We start from the raw sequence: 13,298 nt of genomic DNA, 5'->3' as shown, positions 1-13,298 counted from the left end.
TCATTGAGCTGCACCCCGTGCTGACAGAAATGGCTTTGTGCTTGTCATGTTGGGGTGCCTTTCTATGGAAAGCTGGCCACAGAAGTCCTGCTGGCACCAAGTCCATTTCACACTGAATAAAAGATTTCTTGTCCATCTGCATTAGTTTGGGTGCCATGTCTGTTCTGGTGTTTTTAAACAAGAGTTGAGCCACAAAAGCTGTGTACAAGACCACACTGTGTCCTGCAGCAATGCCTGTCTGCTAACCCTGCCTTGGTACTGCCACAGATGGCTTCCTTCCATCACACTGCTTCATCTCAGGCACTTCTGCTCGGGCCTCAGCTCACTGGCAGCTGGTGCTTCCCATGCAGCTGGATGGCTGCCTCTCAGACCATTCAGGAGTTCCATTTGATTTGTTCTAACATAAAGAATTTTTATTTTTTTAGGTGAAATTTGGAACCTGTAACACTCCAAAGCCAAGTTTCTTTGATTTTGAGGGGAAGCAGAAATGGTAAGAGGAAATCATCGTAACTCCTAGAGACTTCTGGTTCTGCTCTGTGTTGTGCTACAGACTTCACTTTGAGAATGTCAAATGTAAGAGCCTGCCACTGAATGGCTTTTGCTTAATATAGGAGTGTCTTCACAAAAACATAGCTTTTCCTGAGCAAGAAGAGGGATACTGGTCTTACTGGTATTGCAGGCCTGCAATGCAGCAGACATGGTCAAGTCAGAATTTTCAACCTGAACAGCTTACAGCTAACTCTGCCTCATGTGGTCGTGAAAACACAGCCTGTCTTTACTTTCTGCATCCAGAATTGGCCTGCATACCATGAGAATCACAGAATGACCAGGGTTGGAAGGGACCTCAAGGATCACAAATCCCCTGCCACATGCAGGGCCACCAACCTCCACATTTCATACCAGCCCAGGCTGCCCAGGGCCCCATCCAACCTGGCCTTGAACACCTCCAGGGATGGACGGGGCATCCACAGCCTCTCTGGGCAGCTGTTCCAGCACCTCACCACTCTCACAGCAAACAACTTCCCTCTGACATCCAACCTAAATCTCCTCTCCCTCAACTTCAAACCATTTCCCCTTGTCCTGCTGTTATCTACCCTTTCAACGTGTTGACTCCCCTCTTGTTTGTAGGCTCCCTTTAAGTACTGAAAGGCTGCAGTGAGGTTACCCTGCAGCCTTCTTTTCTCCAGGGTGAACATTGTAGAAACAGCCAAGATAGCTGAATCTATGTTAGAACACAAAACATGTTCCAACCTAGATCTAGACCCCCTGAAAGATGCTTTCCCAGCAAAGTGCTGCACCTGCACTAGCTGTTCATGGCTTCACTGAGAAGTTGACCACTTCAAACTGAATGGGAGGTGGCTTTACAACCCTTGAAAACATGTAGATGGATCTGCTTAGTTTGTTCACTGATGACACCATAAGAACACGCTGTGCTGTCTGAGGGAGGCTCACTGATACATTGCTCTCTGCCCTAGGGAAGCTTGGAAAGCCCTGGGAGACACCAGTCCTCATCAGGCTATGCAGGAGTACGTTGATACAGTGAAAAAACTGGACCCCAACTGGAATCCACAGGTAGGAAGTGCTGTTCAGAAAACAAACCAGCATTTGTGCCCTTCAGAAGCCAACAGTGGTTCAGCTTCATGCAGAACTTAATTGCTGCATAGGAAACTTCATTCTGAGCAGATTAAGCTCTAACTTCATTTTAGAACTCCCCTTTTGTTAAGGCCGAAGCATGAAGAGCCATCTTTTTCCATTTGTAATTACCTTCATTACAGTGAGCACATGTGCAGGGTTGATTTGGCTATAGTGATCTAATTTATTCTGCTTTTATCGGTTCATGCTGTATTTAGCATGTAAAGATACTTCTTACCCTTTTCTCATCTTTCTCTTTTCAACTACTATTTAAATGTTGATCAATAGAAAGTAATCTCCATAAAAGTAACATGAACTGAATGATCAATTCTGAAAATGTTTCCTTTTTGTTTTGATACAGCAAATTACCAAATCTGATTATGATTAGGTACTCCAACAAGCATATTTTTGAGTCCTGTATGCGTTTGTTAAAGGGAGATTGTACTGTTATTTTAATTAGTCTGCCTTTCATCTGCTAGGTTTATTACTTGATTGAGCATTTAAGGATATCTTCCTGTTTATAGACTGATTTCTATACAATTTTTTTTTTTTTTAAGAGGATTGCTCTTTAGAAAAATATTGCTTTTAACTGGAGATAGAAGGAAGATGTTTCACTAATAGCAAAATGCTGACAGCATGGTAATTTCTTTTCACGGTAGGAAATTGATTCTTTTTTTGTCCTGCACTCTGGAAGCAGGATCTTGTGTGAGCACCAGCCTATGAATCAAGGTCTTGATTCCCTCTTATATTCTGGTGCTGTTCTGGACTCATAAGAGTGATTGCTGCTTCTTTGCCAGTTCTTGTTCCATGGATTTGATCCTGCTTTTGCAGCAGAGAGGTAATTTAGAGACAACCAGGCAGAGCTGGGGTTCATTAAGAGTGCTGTGACAATTTCTGCTTTGGGTATGCTTCCCCTCCTTGCTTCAGAGGGCTACTCTTTTTCATAGGTATCCCTTTGGGTTACAAAGCTCTCTGCTAGGAGAACTGGAATAACCTGGTGGTCTTCAAATCCTTTTTAAGAACTCATCCAGCAAACAAGGGGCTGTCTGCAGTGATGCTCCTCCCTTCAAGAGGGGAATGAATGGAGGTGAGAGCTCTTCTTTCACACACCCCTATGCACAGGACTCAGCAGAATCCATGCAGTGCAGAGTAGTGCTATTGCACAGGAATTTGCTCACTGGTGTGTGGCTCCATCCTCCTGTGGTTTTAAGTAGTTGATGCAGGAAGTTTGCAGGAGAAAAGAGCAGTGCTAGGGCTTGAGCAGAAGCTTCTCTGCTAATGGCAGGGCTAAGGCTTCCTGATAGTTTTAAGAAGCATTTTTTTTCTCTCTTCAAATGCTTGTTGTTGCAGCATTTCAGTACATAAGCCTCTTGCTCTCATAATCAGGTGTGTATTTCTTGGCTTCCTGACACCACTGGTTTTCTTATTCATACAGCTCCAGCGCGTGCCACTGTGCCTTCACCACTGTAGTCCTTATTCTGTTTTCCTTACCCCTCACCTGTGACTGAGCTAGAAACCTGTTAAGAGGTCTGAGAGCTTTCCATGGAAGTAGTCTGCTTGGCTGCAGTAAGAGCTAACAGAGGAAGTTAGAAGATCAGAGAATGCGATTTCAGAATCAGCATTCAAGTACAGGCAACAGTACTTTCTTTAAGAGAATTCACCTTTCCTCCCTACTGTGTTTGCATTTAAATTCCATTTTTGTACAGCTAAAATCCCACGAGGAGTCCTCTCATCCTTCAGTCTCCCACTGTTTTTTCCTGCCACATCCACATTCAGGATCCACAAGAGGGAGCTCTGTTCTTCCAAATGATGGAGTTGTGATCAGGGCATGGTGGTAGGATAATAGCTGTTTTACTCTTCCAACTTCAAATTGGATTTATAAGAAAGATCTGTGAGAACATCACAAAGTTCTTCATCGCTATCATTGTCTTCTTTACATGCTTACCTGCTGGGCTCTCTTCAGTTTTTCTTGTGCTCAGTAGATTACAAATAAAATGCTCCCATTACTTGAATAAAATGGTATATAGAGCTTGGTTCAAATGCAAAAAGTTGAGCTCCCAAATTACCATGAAACTGTAATGTGGTGGAAAATACCACAGCAACAGTAGGGTGGAAAAGTCTTTGGCTACAGCAAAAGTGAATGAACCCAAACGCAGCAGACCCAAAAGTGAATGAAGAAAGCTGCTTACCTTCAGAAGAGCTCACATACACATAGAACTCCAGCAAGAGGTGCCCTCACCTCCACTGCCAACCCTTAAATGAGGACTGGAAAGGAATGGATCCTGGCTCCACCCCTTCTGGTCACTCAGGTTCATTGCACACACCTGAGCTCCCCAGGTTGGCCCTGCCTTCCCACCAGGTGCTCAATTACTGCTTCAGGCTGTGACTTAGCGTTTCTGTTAGAGGGTCATAAATAGTAATCAGAGTACAGGGATGCTGCATATCTCATTATATGGTTTACAAATTTCTTGTGTTATTTCAGTCCCCTCTCTCCCCTATTTCCTATATTCCCAAAGGGTATATATAATGTCTTAATCTTTTAGCACTAAGTACACAAAATTTAAAACTTGGAAACTTTTCTTAATTTCCACACACACACCCCCCAACAGATTTATATTTATTGCTGTTCTGCAGCCTTTGGGCTGTCAGTATTTTTCTTAATGAAAAGAGTGGCACTAAATGTACACAATATTTCTTATGCAGCCTCTATAGATCCATGTCTCTGTTCACTTTTCTTGATCCTTTCCTTGATTCATTCTTTCACATTGACCTTGCAGGTTCTGTATTAGTACATTTTCAGCATCAGACTGTAATTGCTATAATTTAGTAATCTTTCTTTGGTTTTGATGGAAAAAAATGAAGTGAATGCATGCTGATGCAGAAAGAGCATCCCGAATTTGTGTGCAGAGCACTGAAAATACCACCAATAACCAAAATCTGACTTTCTCCTTTCCCTTCCTACCCAGAGCTTGGAGTACCTGCAGATGATTAGGAGAGGACTGCATGTGGAGATATGGCAGCCACAGCTATATCTTGCTCTGTGAGGCCCAGATGCTGCTTTTCATTTCAGTTGCACAGCTGTTGGCTCATCTCCGTGGATGTTTCCAGTGCATTTTAGTTTTGCCTTCAGCCTTCCCACTATCAGGCTGTCTGATACATTCACGCCTGGAGTTTTCTTTAACAGCAATAAATAATCAGACTGCATTATTTTCAGCAATTCTCTTTGCTAGGAAAGCTTTAAAATAGCAAATACAGTAAAGTAGGTGAAATCCGTGATCTTTACTTACACAGAGCTGCTATATTTCTCTTGAACTCACAAGTCTAGAACTAGTCATCACAGTTGCCTTTCTGGATGCTTTTGCAGCTAGCTCCCCCACGTTGGCATGGTCTTCTGGTGTGCCATGCTGTAGGTTGCTTTGCTCTTTTTCCCAAGAGCAGCTATTCAGAGGCCAGGACTCAACTCTTCCATGCTTGTCTCTATTCTCCTCTCGATGCCATCTACCTTCGTCATCTTCTACCTTTTAGCACATCTTTTGTTTCTTGTTCTTTCTTGTGAGTCATTCCTTTTAGTCTGAAGTTCCAGGCAATGAAAAGGTAATTGCTTGGACCAGCTCAGTGCCATTTACATATTTCAGAGACATCACCTGTCCTTCAAGTCTGTTCGCTCTTCCTCCAAAACAGAGTAATTTATGAAGCAGTTCTTTTGTGTTTTCTGTTCCTAAATAGAAACATTTCATGCCGTCAACACATCCGACTGCCTGGGGTCCTTCAGAGAGCTAGATGTGTCCTGCCTGTTCTGCTTCTCAGGCTTTCACCTGTTGTCTTCCTGCTTTCCTGGCAGCAAGTGACACATTGCTTTCAGTGGCTTTTGCTGATGCGTGTGTGTGAGTTTGGCAATGACATCCCTGAGCTCTCCCTGGCAGCCACCTGCAGCACTGCCCACGCACACCTTGACCCTGCTGTCACTCTGGCTCTGCAGGCCCTGCCCTGGCAGCATTACCTTGCTGTCAGTAGTGGGTTTGGTCATTTGGGGAAATCCACAAACTCTTGCAGCTCTGTACAGTCACTTTATTCTCACGTTCGTCGCCGTCTTTCCTTTGGGCGCTTTTAGTGCTCATCAGTTTTGAGGCAAACGTTCTTGGTGGTGAATTTCCATTTCCACAAACACCATAATTCTATTCTCTGGCATGTAACTGATGTCACAGCAATCCCATTCGATGTAAAACCCTGGGTTTTCCAAGCTGATGTGGTGGAAAGCTGCACCACACACTGCAGTGAGTGGTTACCGAGCATTTCTTGTAACAAAGGGGTTGCATAGCACAGCTTAAATAATAAAAATAAATAATAGAGAAAGCATCCAGATCTACTCATCAGTTTTAGCCTTTCATTTGCTGATTGCAGTTTTGGCATCTCTTGATTCTAAATATTTCCTTTTGCTATTTCTTACGTTGCACATCTACCAGTTCCAATCCCAACAGCGTGTCCCAGTACCAATTTCAGCAGGACCCCCTTCTCCTGACAGAGGCTTTGTTGGCTTTAACTGCAAAAATGTGTTGAAGCACTTAATGGTTTTCTGTGTGTATACTGGGGGGAAAAAAAAGGGTATTTTAACTTGTGCTTGACTAGCAATGTGACTTCACCAATAGTGCCCACAGTAAGGTTTGCACTGTGTAATGAGCAAAGATGCATCTTTGGAATCTGAACAGCAGAGACACATCTCTGAGGCAGAGCAGGGAGAGAATGTGGATTCAAAGAAAATAAACATTTGCCAAATGTCTTTTCTAAGCTCTCAGAGGTTTGAAATTCCAGTGCTGACATTTACAGAGAAGAAGGCTGTACTTCAGCTATTGTCCTGTGCTCTGTCTGGGTAGGGAGGACTGATTTCACCGCACTTCGGGCCAAGCAGCGAGTGGGAGTGGGATGGTGGAATGCCTCTTGGTGGTGAGCGAGCACTGGGAGCAGCCAGGAGAGCACCCTGGGTATGAAATAGCTTCATCAAAAGGCAAGCAAACTTCAGAGTGAATGAAATAGCAGTAGGGTCAGTGCGGTAAACTGGGAAGCAGATGGGTTTGTTCAGTGGCTGTTTCCTTACGAGGCACTGCAGAGGGCAACCTCTGATCGGGTGGGCAGCTGCCCCAGCATGGGGGGCTCCTGCCCTCTGTCTTGCTCTTCCTGTTAAGCCGATCCCTGCCACATTTTAATTGTAACAGGCAAGTTAAGGGAAACTGAAATGTGAGAATGGGCATTTGCAATACAAGGATACAGTGAAGGCAGGACAATCTGGACTTGCAGCAGAGCTGTGTGTACATTTTCTGTGGGCTGCACAGTGTTACTGAACTATTTTAACCATCGATTGAAATAGGTGACCCTCTTGTGTTTAAGTAGCACTTCCAGGGCAACTTGGCATTTCTGCAGTGACTCGGTATGAACTCTGTATCACAATATGTTAACTGGCATTTTGAAAGCCAGACCTCAGTTTTTGTAAGCTTGAGCTCAGCACTCAAATTTGTCCTCTTCTGCCCGGACTGAGAAGCTTTGCTTTTCTGCAGTTTATAGGTTTGACATGTGGTCAGCTTCTAAGAATTACAAGAGCAAGTGGTAAATCATGTAATGCAGTTTCAGGTCAAAATCTGCAGATTTCCTGGCTGGTACTTCAGGCTGACAATTTCTTTGGGAAACTAAGAAATGCATTAGAAAAAACAGTGTTCTGAAAACAAAATGAGTGCACCCATCATGTTTTCCTGTTTTGTCTATCAGCCAAACAGATGTCTCCCCTGATAATCTGCCCAAGCAGCCACTGTTTGTGGCTGAGGAAGAGAGGCAGGGCGTGTGGGCAGGATTACAAGGGGGATGGGAAGAGCGGGGAGTAGAGGACCTGTGTGGGGCTGTGCCTGCCACCAGCATTCAGGCGCCTGCTGTGCCGTTTGGGTTAATGCCTCAATTTATGGCTTGTCCTACTGTGAGGTCAGAAACTGTGAAAATAGTGAATGTGTTTCTTTGTAGCATGGAAGTCATTTAACAGCATCTTGTGAAGTGGGGGCTATGTAGCACGGTGGCTGTACTCCTTAAGGCTGGCAGCATGGAGTGCAGCACTGCCAGCATCCCTGCTTCTCTCCATTGGGGGTACTTTGGGGTTTGTTCAGATCATAGAATCATAGAATCATAGAATGGCCTGGGTCGAAAAGAACTACAATGATCATCTAGTTTTAAACCCCCTGCTCTGTGCAGGGTCGCCAACCAGCAGACCAGGCTGCCCAGAGCCACATCCAGCCTGGCCTTGAATGCCTCCAGGGATGTGGCATCCACCAACCTCCTTGGGCAAACTGTTCCAGTGTTCCACCACCCTCTGTGAAAAACTTCCTCTTAATATCTAACCTAAACCTCCCTTGTCTCACTTTAAAACCATTCCCTCTTGTCTTTCGGTTCCCAGCCTGTGAATGTCTTATTTGACTATTTGTTTTGGTTGTTATTTTATCCCAGTGTCAGTTATTAGTCTGAAGAAGACAAACGGGAGCGGAATGCTGGCAGGGATTGCTGTGGTCCTGCTGATGGTGATGATCAGCCTTCCACAAGCAGTAAGGTCACCTGGTTGAGCCTATAGGTGCACCAGTGCACTGTCCTGCAAACACCTCCCACCACTCGTGCAGATCTGCTCTGTCTCTTCTTGGAGCCACTGGAGCAGGGGTACGAGATCTCTTGGATGTCATTGGGAAAAGGCAGCCCAGACCTTGGGTGGAAAGCTGAGCTCTGAAGTGATGAGCACCAGCTTTGCAAGTCCCTGCTCACCCTGCAGGCCATCACCGGGCTGTGCGGTGGACTGGGGAGAGCTGAGGTCAAGAAGCTGCTCCCCTCACTGGCAGCACAGCTTTTAAAAGCAGCATGGAATATTAAGCATGCAAGCCCTGGCTCAAGAGGTGAAGGTAACCCTGTACACCCCCCAGTTTGTGTGGGGAAAGGGAGGGCACTAACACAGTGCATAAGCCCAACAGCTGGAGCATGTGTTGGGCTCCCACCCCTGGGATTCGCTTGGATTGTTCTCTTTGATTTTACATCTCCCTGGAAATTTATGGTCTTAGCACCTTTAATTTATGACATTGCAATCCTCGTTCGAGCAATTGATTGAAATAAACAGTGCCAAGCTGCAAGCTGGCATTTTAGTAAGGTTGAAGTTTAGAAAGCAGAGCAACAATGCAAAATTATGTATTAAAAGCCACACTGGAATCCTGTGAAGAGGTTCTCTGTGTTGTTTTATTCCTAAACATCTTCACTTTACAGCATTACCTCTTCTCTCTCCCTCCATGTAAGCTTGCTGGAACTTATTGCATACTAACTACACAGTTTTACTAGCTCTGCTAACTTCTGCATGTAAGAATGCTTGTATTTTTCCAGCCCAGATCCAGCAGTGCCACTGTTCTGTAGCGTTAGTGCATTGTGTGCAGTATCACATATTCTCTCGCAGCTGCTCAGGGATGTTGTAGTAGCTGTCTTCTGGGATTGCAAGCAGGAAATTGGAGGGTTTATCATTTTTAGCCCCCAGTGTGGAGCTTTTGGTTAAACATTTAAGCAAAGATGAAGTATTTGTCCTCTTGAATATGCGAATGAATTCATTTCCATCATCTTGTTACAATTCATAAAATATATATATATATTCTGTACTGTTCTGAAATGAATTCAGAAAAATAATCAGGGATATGGCTCTGCCTTGTTGACGCTGAGCACTGCTACAGCATAGCAATGTGCTATGATGTCCCGACATCATGACACTTGGCTTCCTGGTGGGTTTAAACATTGCATCCCAGCCAGGTACAGCACAGGAAACTGAATAATATAAAGTACATTAGTTCAAACTATGGATATTCAGTGATGACCAGAGCTAACAGAATGAGGTGAGATACTTGTATGTCTTTTGCACAGCAGGGATTCAGTGGCTTTTTTCTTTCCCCCGTTTATAGATGTGCAGAAGGAACCTGATTTGTTCGTATTTGCAGGCCAGCCTAAGATCTTGGCTTTGTTTGAGATGGCAAGGGGGAATTTGAATCATAGAATCATTAGGGTTGGAAAAGACCACTGAGATCACCAAGTCCAGCCCCAACCCATCCCCTCCTCTGCTGATGCCCCTCAGTGCCACATCACCACAATTCTGTAACACCTCCAGGGATGGTGTATCCACCACCAACGTGGATAGCCTTTGCCAGTACCCAACCACTCCTGAGAAGAAATTTTTCCTGATACTCAACCTGAATGTCCCCATTTATTGGGATGTCACGCTGCAAGCTGAAGTGACTGGGACAGCCAGGTCTTGCCTCTGCCGTTCTGCCATGACAGGTGGCCATTTCTGGCAAGGAAGGGCTTTTGTTGGCACATGCTGCTTTTTGTTCAGTGTAGACAAACAGCAGTGCTGCTTCTCTCCATTAACAAAAGTAGAGATAAGCAGGTGTAAAAAAGCTTGCTTGTATGGAGTGGCTTTCTGAGCAGAAATGAGTGGTGGTGGTGTGGTGTGAGAAGCAACTCAACCTGCAGTCAAACCTCAATCAGAAACTTCGGTGGCCAAAGCAAGCTGGGAAATGAAGCTTTCAGTAGGCTGAATGCTAACCTGAACATAACAGAGTGCTTGGAATGGGAGGAAAGTCAAATGGGAGCTTGCTGGTGTTGGCAGGTGAGGTGGAGAAGACCATCAGTAATTTTTTGTTTTGTCTGCTCAGTCTTGAGTTTCTGCTGCATGAAAGCAGCATGAAGTCTCCCTTGCATCCATGGACCCCAAAGCTTTCCTGCAGTGCCCACAAACCCAGAAGAGCCTGACATTGAGCTCCCAAGCCCTCTGCACTGGGTAGAGAAGCGAGGCAGTGGTAGAGGCTGGAGGAATGCGGCCACTCTGCTGTGCTTGCAGCTTGAGGTGTGTGTTTAGGAGGTGGGCTTTGGATCACCACACCTTGCTCGTGACAGCACCATGTCAAATTGCTGCTCAGCTATTTCAAGTGGGGGAGGGTGCAAGCTCTAATGAAAAAATCCTATTTTTTAGTGTAGACGAAGCTCTTACTGTGTCACAGATTGTTAAAAATTCAGGGAGTTGGATGGAATCTGTGGGGTTATCTCACTAATGCCTTGATTTCTAGGTGGAGAATTGTAGGCTTCCACCTGATGACATTCAGACAGAGGGTAGGGTTCTGTGCCTTTACATGGCCGGGAAGGCTGGTTGCAGAAGGCGACAGCTTGCAGTGATGGTGGCCAGGCAGTCACAGGGCTGCAGCACAGAGGATGATGCTGCCATGGACACTCTGGGCATGGTGTGAATAAGGCCCCTACCTCTCTGTTTTTCCACTGAAAACAAAAGAAAAAGCTCCACACATCAAAAAAAAAAATCCTAAGAGCTGCTGCATTATGTTTGTTGGCTGAATGTGATATTTCATTTCACGTGCACGGTAAATTGTGTACGCTGAGTCATGAAGTCAGAGCTACTAGCAATCATAAAGCTTGCTCACAGTTCTGTCAGGCATTTCACATTTATTTCCCCTCCCCTGATTGTGCTTATGACCAAATTCCAGCTGTGTTATTCTACAGTTTTTAATTAACTCACTATATGTTAATGGAATACTCTTTGAAGCCTTGTTTTAGACTGCAGCTCTGTATAACTGTGCAGCGCATGGGTGTTAATAGCAGCATGTTTGTTTTTAGCTTTCAGCTAGGAAAATATTTCATCCTCATCTCAGATTATGTGTAGAAGGAAAAAAGCTGTGATAACTATCTCAGCAATATCAAGAGAGCAAACCCATCCATGCACCATCCTGGGGGGTGCACTGCTGCTTTTTGCATGGGATGGCTTGCTCAGATTGTGCAGATAGATCCTCAGTGGTCTCCTGAAAGCATTCCAGGTGATGAGTCACAGAGCTGGGAAGGGCAGTAGGAGGGGAACGGGGCAACCCTGGTTATGGGGTGCAGAAGTCCTGCTGGTGCTGAGGGCACTGAGCTTGTCCAGAAAGGGGCTGCCCGGTAGGCAGTAGGCAGTAGGCTGCAACTGCCTCTGGAAGGGTTCATCATGTTTGCATCTATCTGGTAGTCTGTAAGGCAGTGAGAAACGCTGAGCTTGTGGGTTTCAGTGGAAAAGAGAGGATTTTTATGAATGCTACTGAGATATGCACCTAATCTTACAGGGGGTAATTGTCTTTTTCCTTTAGCACCATTGCCCTGAAGGGTTAATATTTACCTTCCCTCTGTGTGCACCTACCATGCTGTTCAGCCAGACCGTGCAGATGGATACAGGTGGAAAACACCCTCGGAAGAGCAACCGGCTTGTCCTCATTTCATGCCTCATTGGCCACCCAGCCCTCATTGTGCAGGGTCAGGAGCCACTGGGGAGAGGAGACCTCTCCTCTCAGCCCCAGACCACCTGCATTTGGGTGCAGCACCCCTCCTGCCTCTGCTCGGCTGGCTCCGGCCTCGGCCAGCCAAGGGAAAGGCGGCAGCAATTACGGCACACACAATTAACGAGCTTCTAATCTCCAGCCTTGCGTGTAATTGCTGCTGTCAAATACAATTAGTGTCTGCCCAAGTTCCCCTCCCAGGGGGATAGCCAGGCCATGGCACGGGGAGAGGAGGGGGAGAGTGGCTGAAACTTTAGGAGAGTTCACGTGTTCTTGTTGCCTCCCCAATAACCCTCTCTCCTCAAATGGTGCCCAGAAATGTTAATCCAGAGGGTTAAGGGGACGTGGCAGCTGCCAGAGCAGTCTGTGAGCTCTGCCTCTGGGTTATCTCTGGAGTGTCTCCTGTCAGATTTGTCGCCTGAGACAATGCAGCTTAATTACAACTCAATCAGCACGCTTCAAGGATTTAAGACAAACTTCACAGGAGCTGAAGGGTTAGGGGACATTGCTGTCCCTCATGGCAGCTGAGCTGGAGCTGCTGAGCCTCCCCCAGGTGCAGCACTGGGAGGTGTAGCTCAGGACAGGTTCCTTCTGCTACCATCAAGCAAAGCTCTGCAGGCATCCCTCACTGCAGCTCCTCCAGGCTCAGGGCAGCACTCGTGCTGACTGAAGCCTCGGGTTCTGGGTATTCACTGCTGCAGGAATGTTTAAATTTTATAGGGAGTATTTCTCACCTCCCTCTCTTAAGCCAGATACTGCTGCCCTTCTGACTCCTGGTGCATTGGCTCAGAAAGAACGGGCTGCATCACAGACACCTGAACATAACCTCAAAGAGCTCCTTCTGTGCTCGGCAGTGCCTGGGATGGTCGAGCCTGGCCATAGCTTGCACTGAAGTTGCCTCACTCTTCCATTTCCAAACTCTGTGATGATGATGGATTTGTCTTGAGTATCTTAAGGAATTAGCCAGCGCACCTTGGAGGGCAAATATATTTTTTCATTAATAGCTTTCTGTATCTTAAATATATGCAGATATGCTTGAAGGTTCGCAGTATGGAGGAAAGCAGGAGAGATGTGTGCCTATACAGCAAGGGAATCCATGGGCTGAGGGGTGTGCAACGTGATGCAGCCACGTGCCTTTGTCATCCAGCTGTTGCTGCTGTGTGTGCTGTGTGCCTGCATGTGCAGAACTCATCAAACACAGGAGACCTTTTGCTCTGAGTAAATCTGCGATGTCCTGTACTGGGATTGGGATGTGCTAACCCTCGCGTAGAATCTTCCCTTTTCTGCTAGATTACAACTTTTTAATAA

General features: G+C 45.8%; 1 protein-coding gene across 2 annotated transcripts in view; it reads left to right on the top strand.

The window, feature by feature from the left end:
* The window catches only part of ACBD6 (acyl-CoA binding domain containing 6), a 70,065-nt gene that overhangs the window by 3,655 nt on the left and 53,112 nt on the right, over nt 1–13,298 (top strand). For both annotated transcript variants that reach the window (XM_042819323.1, XM_042819324.1), the window contains exons 2-3: nt 426–490; nt 1,476–1,572. In XM_042819323.1, the coding sequence (XP_042675257.1) occupies nt 426–490; nt 1,476–1,572 (162 nt within the window). The remainder of the gene's footprint in view (nt 1–425; nt 491–1,475; nt 1,573–13,298) is intronic.

The sequence above is a fragment of the Centrocercus urophasianus genome, unplaced genomic scaffold (genome assembly GCF_019232065.1).
Source record: "Centrocercus urophasianus isolate 14NV4802_14NV808 unplaced genomic scaffold, USGS_Curo_1.0 seq_18, whole genome shotgun sequence".
Classification (NCBI taxonomy): Eukaryota; Metazoa; Chordata; class Aves; order Galliformes; family Phasianidae; genus Centrocercus; species Centrocercus urophasianus.
The sequence above is the reverse complement of the archived record's forward strand: the minus strand, read 5'-3'. Positions and strand labels throughout refer to the sequence as shown.